General features: G+C 41.5%; 1 protein-coding gene across 1 annotated transcript in view; it reads left to right on the top strand.

The window, feature by feature from the left end:
* The first annotated feature begins 562 nt into the window (after positions 1-562).
* The window catches only part of vstm2b (V-set and transmembrane domain containing 2B), a 35,169-nt gene continuing 24,249 nt past the window's right edge, over positions 563-11,482 (top strand). Inside the window, exons 1-4 of the mRNA XM_022205487.2 lie at positions 563-1,230; positions 1,655-1,842; positions 3,482-3,511; positions 4,128-4,566. Coding sequence (XP_022061179.1) covers positions 1,158-1,230; positions 1,655-1,842; positions 3,482-3,511; positions 4,128-4,566 — 730 coding nt within the window. The 5' untranslated portion in view covers positions 563-1,157. The remainder of the gene's footprint in view (positions 1,231-1,654; positions 1,843-3,481; positions 3,512-4,127; positions 4,567-11,482) is intronic.

The raw sequence follows: 11,482 nt of genomic DNA, 5'->3' as shown, positions 1-11,482 counted from the left end.
ATTTCAATCAGTCCTCCTGCTTCTGGAACTTAACCTGAAGCTTTCAGCTCCTCCTAAACTCTTCATCAGTTTGGCTGTAAGTATTTGTCAGGATAGGGAACTGAAAATGTGTCTATCTTTTAATCTTTTTTCTTTGTATTCTACACATGCTGCCCTTTTTGCCCAGATTTTTCCCGAATGCTCAAATGAGCAGCCACTGCTCTGGGGAAACACATGATGAAAGTCTCTGCGCTCCTCCTCTTCATGCGAACCTAAATGGTTTTCACTGAGCAGCATTTGATTCAGATAGGGATTTAATCCGAAATAAGCCACAGGCAGAGGCGCAGTATAGATTATCTTGATGCCCATAATTTAAATGTACGAAAAGTGTGTGTTTGTCTGGCTGTGTCTGTGTGTGTATGTGTGTGTCTGTGTGTCTCTCTCTCTCTATGTGTGTGTGTGTAGGGTGTTTTTATAAATGACAGAATACAGTGTTTATTATTTAGAGGCCAGTCAGGAGACAAGACACTGCGCAGTGAACGGAGAGAGTGGGGGTGGGGGTGCAGTGGGGGCGGCAGAGAGAAAGTCGGAGGGGGGAGGGGAGAGAGTGTCCAGCCGCTCGCGATGCGCTCCCGACGCACAGCAGCGCGCAGGAGGGCTTTCAGGTCCGTGACAGCAGCCGGGGGAGAGACACGGACAAATATTTGATCGTCCCCACAATAACCTCTCTTCGTCGGCAGCCGGAGGAAGCTGTCCTCTTGGCTCTCTGCAGCTGCTGCAGCTCTCTGCCTCACGCACCGGCCCGGTTATGTGATGGATGTTGGAGTCCAGGAGAGCCTTCCTTCACCAGGGAACCGCGGTGATGATGAAGAGCAGGTCTCTGCCGCCGACCAACAAGTTCGCTTTCTCCGTGCAGACGACGCTCAGGAGGGAATAAAGGAGCCTCTTTGAGGGATTTAAATTACTTCTTGGCAAATTTCTTCCAGTTGTTGCTGTATGTACGATGAGATGCGGCTATAAGTATGCTTCAGCTCAGCTCCGGATTCTACATGTTGCCCGGCTGATGCAGCTGCTGGATTGGGCTCCTTTCCTTCTCATATTTGGAGTTATCTTAACATCACATCCAGGTCAAATGACCGTCTAATGTCCGTACTGAGTGTGACGAGCCTTACTGTGACATGGAAAAAACGGGACTCTTCAGCCTCCTTTATTACTTTATTCTCAATTCGCCCTTTACGATTTGTGCAAATGGTAAGTGAGGTGACAGCAAGCAGAAAGGAACAGAGATTAATATTTTGGAAATAGGCGGGCGTTTTTACAGCTGTGGTTTCAGGTGAATGCCACCTGTGTGCAGGATTACAGCTTGTTGAAACTACTTACTGTACAGTTTGTTCATTTGCAAGAATATATGAGCAGCTGAAGAACATGAAAGACTCAGAGAGACTGAGCAGTCCTCTCAACTCAGCTAAATGTAGCATTGGCAGATTTTTGGATATGATAATAAAACCCATGGTGCTTTAGCAAGGTGTCAAATAGAGGAAGATGGAAGGCCAGATGACAGAGAAACTTTACTATTTTAGGTTTATGGAAGGTGTTGAGCAGCAGTTTCACACTGCATACCCACTCATTGATTTGCTGTCTTGCCTCTCTCCCTGTTCGCCTTTCTACACCGAAGCTGCTTTTACTGAGGTCCCGAAAGATGTGAGTGTGGGGGAGGGAGATGATGTGGAGATGCCCTGCGCCTTCAAGGCTGTCAGCTCAACACCAATGTCTTTGGAGATCCAGTGGTGGTACCTGAAGGAGGATGTACCTAAAGAGCTGCCTCATGAGCTGCAGATCAGTGCTCCAACTAACAGAGCCAAGGTACCTTTAGCCCTGAGAGAGACAACCATCACCAGCTGATGACACACACAGAGGAAATGATCCGCATCTTTTAAGCTCATTCCATTTCCCAGCAGTTAAAATCTGATAATATGCATACATTTCTGTTGCACTTCTGTCATGCAGATCTGCCAGCAAACATTTGTTCATCCTGCATACATTTACGGTGGCCTGTATTTTTAAATCCACAGGATGCAAATATGCCCTATGTCTCTGACCCTCATGCAGACAGTATCTCTGATCTTCAGTAACATCACTTTTACTACATTTACAAAAATAATCACCAGTGTTTGAAGCTTTTGCTTGCGTAAGCTGCAAATCCATACATCATTCAGGTTATCAGCTTATCATAACGTCCTCATGTGTCTGAGCACGGGCACACAGTTTGTTTGGCTCACACAGCAGCAAAGGGAGCATGTGTGTTACTCAGGACCAGGGAGATGTCATTTCCACTGCAGAAAGGGCACTTGTTGGTTATTAACACCATTACATTCTTCTCAGGTCCACTGCTTAAAGCTGCAATGATAGAATATTGTGGCAGGACATGGTGGGAATTACTTTACTTTCCCTTCAGCATGACAAATCTTTTTTTTTCCAGTCGTCACAGAAGTCAGGGACAATCACATCTGCGGCATTTCCTCTGTGGTTTAAGCACATTAAAACATGCTGCAGGGGTAAGAGAGTGGTGAAAAAGGCGAGAGAGAGAGGGAGAGACAGAGAGAGAGAGATAGGGAGAGAGTTTATCAATGGCGTCTTTGAGAAATGTATACAACCAGCTCTGGTCATGCCATTTGCTCTCTCTACCAAAAGAAAGAAAAATCTTGTGTTGTTACCAAAATGTGCATCTTTTAGTGACATGCTGCTGATGTTTTCAATTCAGCTGAATATGGTTTGATATAAACTACCATTAAAAAGTTTGCGGTCACCCAGACAATTTAATGTTTTCCATGAAAATTCATACTTTTATTCATGTGCTAACATAGTTGTACAAGGGTTTTCTCATCATCAATTAACCTTTCAACACCATTAGCTAACACAGTGTACCATTAGAACAGAGGAGTGATGGTTGCTGGAAATGTTCCTCTGTAACCCTATGTAGATATTCCATTAGAAATCAGCTGTTTCCAGCTAGAATAGTCATTTGGCACATTAACAATGTCTAGACTGTATTTCTGATTCATTTAATATGATTTTCATTGAAAAAAGTTGTTTTCCTTTCAAAAATAATGGCATTTCTAAGTGACTCCAAACTTTTGAATGTTAGTGTATATAGCAATAATTTTGAACACAAATCATGCCAGGGACTTTACATTGTAAGGTCAAGACCTTACAGTATTACAGGAAGAAATCCAGCAGTCCTCCTGAGCAGCACCTGACCACAGTGGGGAGTAAAAACTCTTGTCTAACAACAGAACCAGACTCAGGGAGGGCGGCTGTCTGCCTCGACCAGATAGAGTGAGAGTAGATGAGAGAGAGAACAGATCAACCAATACAAACTGTGCAGGTTGAAGGGGTCATTACCTGCAGATGGAAAACATGCTGCTCCAGAGCCACAGATACCTATTTTGTTAACAAATGCAAATACCGATTACATGTGATTCATGATGTTTTCTCTTTTCAGGTGGGTTCGAGAGAAGCCACAAAAATTAGTGTAAGTGTCTGCTTTCCTTTAGTCCCTGAAAAAATCCCACAGAACGCTGACATTTGATTAAAAAAATAGTATTTATTTGACAGAAAATCCCATTGCATCCCAAGAAAAAGAATGTATCTAAATATCCAGTGTAAAACAAGCATATAATTACTTCTGGTGCACAAAAGGTTGATCAGTGTATCTGAAATGTAGGTTTAAGAGTTCTTCCTTTTGCATATGTAGACGCATTTTTTGTTTCAATTAACTGATTCAACCTTCTTCTATCCCACTGACTTCACACATAATTTATCTCATACTGTTTTCAGACCTTTAAGATGATGTCACAGTTAAACATTCTGTGGCAACAGGTTTGATAATACATTACATTTTAGCTGGTAAAGTGCACCCTCATTAAGGATAATTGAGGCCCTGTAAGAATTAATGTGTCGGTCTGCTGAGCAGCTAATACAGGGTCATGATTTTGTGCTTTTTTGATGCCGGCGCTTCCACCTCCAGTCATAAAATATGAAGCTACTCTTAATCAGCTAAAGATTAATGCATACCAAAGTCAGTCGTTATTGGAGCATTGCCGTTTGTCATGTTTCAATATTTCTTTCTCTGTGTGCCTCTAATCCAGACTGTGCGTGTTCAGGGCAATGCCATCTCTCACCGCCTCAGCCTGTCCAAGGTGAAGAAGGAAGATGAGGGGGTGTATGAGTGCCGCGTTTCTGATCTGTGGGCAGATGAGACTCAGGAATTTACGGTTCATGCCACACTGCGTGTCACACCTGGCGACGGCATGGTGGCGGAGGAGGCTGTGTCACATATTCAGAACCGCTGGCCACTGAGGAATACTAACACAGCCCTGGGAGGGGGCGCAGCAGGAAGGGCCACCTCTGAACCCGGCCAGGGGCTAACAGGAGGTCAGAGGTCGGGACACGGGAAGCACCGGGTCCCTCAGCAGGCCCAGCCCGGCCTCCTTCCATCCATCTCATCCACCACTGCCTCGGTGGCCAAGTCATCAGCCTCACCGCTGCCAGGGAACGCAGCCGTCCTCCGGCAGCAGAACAGGGCTGGTGAGTGGCTGTTGAAGGGGGGGGTGGGTGGAGGTGAAGCAGATCCATGGCGACACCTAGTGGTTGTACAAGGAGACCAGCTGAGATTTGAAAACACACACAGAGAGAGACAGGCAGCTCAGCAGACTGTCTGGCTGCTGTGCCGGTCTGTATCTGCCTCACATTTCATCTGTCTTAGTAAATCAAATCTAAGAAAATGTGGTACTGTTTCTCCTTGACAAGAGCCCTTTAGCTTTGTGTTGTTGTGAGAAATATTGCAGTCGGAGTTGCACCAAGGACTCTCTTTTTGCAATTGCTGCCCCGCTATAATTTTAATGTAAAATACTCTTTTCATGCAGGCTGCATAGTAGCTCAGTGGTTAGCCTCACAGCTAGAAGATCCGTGGTTTGCATCCCGGCCTGGACCAGGGATCTTTCTGAATGAAGTTTGCATGTTTCCCTGTGCATGCATGGGTTTTCTCTGGGTACTGCGGCTTCCTCCCACAGTTCAAAAACATGCTGAGGTTAACTGGTGATTCTAAATTGTCTGTAGGTGTGAATGTGAGTGTGATTGCTTGTCTCTATATGTAGCCCTGTGATAGACTGGTGACCTGTCCAGAGTGTCCCCTGCCTTCACCCTAAATCAGCTGGGATAGGTTCCAGTGAACAGTGAATGTGTAACACCTATTTATAAGTACCTCTGCCAGCAGCTTGGCAGATGGTAAGGGGAGGGATGGGGTGGGGAGTTGTAATCTACCTCCCCATAGCTCTTCTCTCTGCCCCAGTTCTGTTCGATGAAGCGTACTTGTGAATAATTAAAACTCATCGAAGTCTACAGAAGACTTGTCAGGCAGGGTGCTGATGCAGAAAGCAACCAGTCTGGACAGTGTGAAGGACTGAGACATGCACATACCACGTGTTGATATAAAGAGCCTGATGTCTATGTAGATGATTCTGAGCATTTAGTCCTCCATGTGCCTGCCTTGTGTAGCTAAATGTCAGGGGTTGAACAAAGAAATTGGAGGTATTAGAGCTGACATTCTGTCAGCTGTTCTCTATGTATGCTTTGGAAGAGTATCACTGCACTCACAACTTTGATCAGTCATTCAAAGGCTTCTTTCAGGGACAGGGGAGAGGGCTTTATTAGCTGTGATGCTGCTGCTCCTATAGGGATGTGTAGCCTTTCATTAGAAATGTCTGCCATGCTCTGTCAATAACATCAAAGGCTACATTTTTTCAGTAAAGCAAAATCAACCAACGACTTTAAAAAGGCATTAGTACTGCAAGAATATGTCCTCATATCAGGCCCTTGATCCTACTGTGACGCCAGTTTGGGTGACAAATTCATTACAAGTGCATTTGACCTATTTTGGTAAGATTTGTTTAAAAATACCATTTGCTAGACTGTTTTGAACAAATAAAAAGAACAGTTGATTTGGTTTGCATGTCTAAATATACTGTGATGACTGTAAGACCAGAATTTCCTTTTTAAGTATTTCTTAAGAAGATCACGGAGAGGAGACACTGCTGAAACCATCCAAGGATCCCCCTGCTAGAGAAGAAAATACTTTGACAGAAAATGTAAAATGTTCTCACTAAGCTAGTGAGATATTACCTCAACACAGTGAGCTGAAGTAATGTATGCTCATCTCCTTTAGTGACTGCCCACTTGGAAACACAGGAGTGCACAGTTTAATCAGAACAGGTAGCTATAATACAGTTTTTAGGTGTATCTGCTTCAACCATGGCAGTAATAATGAGGAAACCCCTCTGCTGGACTATGGAGCGGCCCAATGAAACGCACAGCATGGTCACAGAAATGATCAGGTTGTTTTAGGTCAGATGTCATGTAAGGCCACTCTTTTGATCTTTTCACAGAGAAGCATAGTGGTGACCAATCTAAAGTACAAGTCCAATAACACAACCAAAATGCTTGAAATAAACATCTGGGAGTATGAATGCAGATTGCATCCTCCTGTATCTATGTATACTACAGGAAGCCCCAGGCAAAAACAAACAGTGATTAACAAAGAAGTTGTGAGGCCACGTGTCCACTGTTCATTTATGTAACCTGCATCTGTTGTCTGTCTCCTGGATGATTACTGACACAGCACATAAAAGCTCACAGTCACAATCTCTGCTTCCATTACTAGGCTGTGCAGCCTGAGTGCTTAATGCTTATTGTTTTGGCCATTTTAACACAGTCACAGTCATGTCAACTGTGTTTAAACAAATTTGTTGATTTTAAAAAAAAATGACTATGATCTTTTTTTCCATCAATCACAAATGCATTTGTGCTAGTAACCATAAATTATGAAGCATTATTAAAAAGTGTATTTATTTCTGACTGATGGACATGTCTCTGGCAGAGACACAATCTGCAAAATAAGAACAAGAAACACAGCCATGGCCACAAATCAATTACTGCTTGCACAGCGGGTAAGGCTATGCTACTGGCTAGCAGACTACCCTGAAACAATGTCTGGATAAAAACTAGTCATGTTTGAAGATATAGGGGTCATTCCAATATTGAAGGACATTTGGGCTTCAAAATATTTGAAAAATATACCTTCTCTTTTACAATTTTCACCACAAATAGGTAATAAACTATCAAAGGCTTGATTGACTCAGTTTATATACATCAGTGGTATGATTTTTATTACATGTTTTATTTGATGTTTCTCTAATCACAGTAACAGGGTTGCTAATCCATGCTAATGTTAGCATTTTCTTAGGAAAATTCAAAATACTTTGTTTTACCCATATAATATGCTTAACAGGGTTGCATGAGGTAGAGTGAGACATTCAATCAAGGCTGACAATGTTATGAAAATATGAAAAATAGCAGACAGGACATAGCTTTGCACTACCCATTCTACCCAACAGTTTTGGAAAACTGTCTGATGACGTTAATTCCAGTGTACCATATGATTCACTGTTTCCTTCTTCTTCTATCGGGCTTTGCAAAAGTTCTGTTACACTCGGTTTCATGAGTGGCACACACAATTCCATGTATTAAAATTCTTATTTAAAATATTATGTTGATTAAAATGTTCTTCCCACAATTACAAGAGACATCAATGTAAAAAATAATACCAAAAAGAAAAAAAAAAAGGAGATTTAGGTTTAATTTTAAGTGTTTTATTTGAGATTCAATTTGGTCATAAGTAGGGATGGCTCGATACCACTTTTTCACATCCGATACCGATATCGATACTGCAGCCTTGAGGATCGGCCGATACCGATCCGATATGATTCTTTTTGTCATTCTAAAAGTTGTTAATAATACATGGATGTAATTTGCTTGATATTGACATCTAAAAACACCACGTTCATTGTACAACACCTGTTCTGGTTCCCTAAAGAAAGAAGGAAAACATGTGACAACAAGTTATGTGTAACTGCTGTGGCTTTTTTAAAACTTAAAGCTCACATCGCTTTTAACAGCGTTTGTAAACACAACAGACCCAGCTGCACCATTCAGATGTTTGAAATAAAACTGCAACTTGGTGCACATATTTAAATTAAACTAAATAATCCCAGTGTATAAACAGAAAAGTTACATTACACCTCAATGGCATTGCAGGGCTGCAATAAATAATTTTATGAATTAACATAAAATAATAGCATCTCCACTAGAACAATGTAGGTAGTACTCAGTAAGTTACACATGGCTTCTCAAGATACACAATCAAAACAATAAAAATCTAAGCTATACACCTGATTTGCTGCACCCAAACAAAAACAGAAAAACAAGGGTAAACAGTGATAGTGCAATCTAGTGTCTTTCTTCTTTTGCATGCAGCCGCTGATGTTGTACTGCATGTAAAACACTCATGAAACTAAATATTAGAATGAACACTATTCCAATACTCACATTATGTTCAGAGAAAACAATAAAACATGCTAGCTGCCTGACATTGAACTGAAAATACTTAAGCTGCCTTGTCTTGCAGCATGAGGGGCAGATTTTTCTTCAGAAAGATTAACATTTCAGCCTTCGCAGCAGTCAGTCCGCTCCTTTTTTCATCAGTAACGTTGAAGGCTGTGCTGAAGAGCCTCTCACTCTCCACAGTTGTTGAAGGTGTGCAAAGTAATTTAGCAGCCGTGACTGCCAAGGAGGGCAGTCTCCCAGGTGTGGGAAGAATAATTTCTATTCTTTTCTATTGTTAACTGGTCCAATAAAATAACAATAATAAATGATTTATGTACAAAGTGTTTAGTATAATTAAGTATAGTACTTATGTATAAAGCACTAGACATAGCTATATTGGTACCACGTCTTGCATTCTTGGGGGAGTCCATTTTTAAATAAGGAGATATAAAGTTTTCTCAGTGAACAATTATTTTATTGACACGTGTACAACACTGATGGAATATAAACAATATCTGGCGATTAAACCTTGTCCTAACGTTCTCATGCGAGTGAAGCTGAGAGCAGTGTAGGATCTCCCCTCGTGCCATTTAGACACTGGTGCGGATGAGAAGAGGAGAGACCTGTCACCTAATCATATTTAACATGAAAACATGTCCACAGTTCACTACTTAATCACATTTAACCCGAAAAACAGTAGAAAACAAAACAACAACAACAACAACAACAACAAAAAAACAGTAAACGTACAACAGAAAAGCCGTCAAGTGACCACGGAGTGAAACGTAAGGCGTACGCGTTCATGCGAAGGGGGAGTCTGATGTTTCCAGGGGATCGAAAAATACTACAACAGTCCACATTTTCCACCACACAAGGTGGTTGGTCATCCAGCAAAATTAACTTGACAAATTTCTCTGTTATATTTTGGCGTTAGAGCGAGTTTTGTACTCTTCTGTAGTGCTTCCTGCAGCAATGGTTGCCGCGGTTCACTTTTTTTTCCACTCGCCTGTGAAAAGTCTCCGTACTGCTTTCCATGATGCTTCTGCAGATGCTTTATTAAGTTCGTTGTGTTAAAATGTCCGGTTTTGCTGCCACCCCTTGAGACACTCATTTTGCAAACGTTTCACGCTGCTATTTTAGTTTTCTCCTCCGTTCGCATATAGTAATTCCACACAGCAGACATGACCACAGCTCTGCACTCTGCAGGCTTCTGTTCACTCTCTGCTCACGTGACGAAAACACGGGCACATGGCAACCATGGCAACAGCTCGTCTGTGTTACGGCATGTCGTGAAAAGTGAAGATGAGGATATATGAGATAGATTGGGCTCATGGATCGGATCGAACGAGTTCTAATTAAAAACTCCGATGCTCGATCCAGTCATTTTGGCCTGGATTGAACTCGATATCGATCCAGCGGATCGGATCGAACCATCCCTAGTCATAAGAGGGTGGAACAACAAAAAAATGTCATTTTAGGGGGGACTCCAGACTTATTTGGTATTTTAAGCAATATTTTTCAAACATTCCTTTCTACTATTTTTTTTTTTTGATTGGACTCAGGACAATTACATTTGCACAACAACTGCATTTTACCTTCATTGCTTGGCGCGTTGCACATCCATTTTGATGTCTATGTTGTGTTTTGTCATGAACCTGCCTGTAAGTCAGTGTTATATTATTATATTGTCTAGTGCAGAACCCATAGTGTTGTCAATGACTCAATGTTGTCTTATGTTTTTTCAGGACAGGCCTCTCTTGAGGATGTGTCTCAATGAGATTACATTGATAAATAAAGGTTAAATAAAATAAATAAAACTGTTTTAGCATTTTGTACATGGATCATTTGAAATTTGATGGGTGGGATGTAAAATGTCCTCCAATTCTGGAATGACCCATAGACCTTTTAGGGCAATAAAAGTGACAGAAAAGAACAGAAGATGGAGAATCGCTCTCACAGTAAATACTAAAGAGCATCGTCATTTCATGTGATGCTCAAATTGCCATAACCTACATCTATTGTACATATTCAGTTCAAAAATGTATGGTCAATCTCTAATTTAAACAACTTTCAACATGTCAAATCTCTTAAAGTATTTCAGTGTTACATTGTTATATTTGTCACATTTAGGGTGAAGATGATCTGTTTTGTTTTTACATCACCTGTCATGCAGAGACCACACGCTCTTTGTTCTGTCTGTAGCTATGAGCTCTTGAGCTCTATGGCTTAACTGTGGTCAGTGAGTTTGTATTTGTTGAGAATCTGTTTCTGCTTTCTATGTCTGACAGTAAAGATGTATTCTGCCAGTTTTTTTCAGAGTTTCGGACCAGACAGCAGTAAAATTTGTTTTGAGTTTTCCTCAGAGTGCTCCTGAGCAGCATCTTTAATGTGTGGATGACTCTGATCAGTGCGTGAAGAGCAGTTCTGGAATAAAATTTATCACAGTGGGGTGTCTCAGGACCAGCTGACAGAAGGGACTTTTTGGGGGGTTAAGGTCTTCAGCGTGTGTGTCTGAATTCTCAGTGTGTCTTGCGAACTGTGTGCACTGGTTTGCATTTTTCTTCAGATGTTTAACATGAACCTATAGATTTCCGCATGCAGGGCCTCTATGGGATGTTTGTCCTATCAGTCAGTATCAATATATTTGTAGAAGTGTCCAGCACTATTTGAGAGTCCAGTGGTGTCACAACACTATTTCCCATACAGTGATTTATTTCTGGCAGCCCGCAGCAAACTCAACACTGACCACCGTGTATTGATTTTCTATTTTTTTACTGTTTAAAATGGGTAATATCTTGTTTCTCTGTTCAGATGCACCTCATTCTCTCTCTGTCTGTCTCTCTCAAAAACACATTGGTGCCAGAACCACAATTTCAACTGCCAGTTCCTATGAGTGCTCAGTTGGTTAATTATTACAGGGTTACAGGTTAATAATTTACTGTGTTAAATTCTCAAGTAGGCAGACCAATTAATCAGCAAAGTGAAATGATAAAAAGTCTCCATACCACTCCCCAAAATAAAACTATCAACAATTTACTCTGCAACTCCTGCCAGTATACCTTAA

Source organism: Acanthochromis polyacanthus, chromosome 2 (assembly GCF_021347895.1).
Source record: "Acanthochromis polyacanthus isolate Apoly-LR-REF ecotype Palm Island chromosome 2, KAUST_Apoly_ChrSc, whole genome shotgun sequence".
NCBI classification, from domain to species: Eukaryota; Metazoa; Chordata; class Actinopteri; family Pomacentridae; genus Acanthochromis; species Acanthochromis polyacanthus.
The sequence above is the reverse complement of the archived record's forward strand: the minus strand, read 5'-3'. Positions and strand labels throughout refer to the sequence as shown.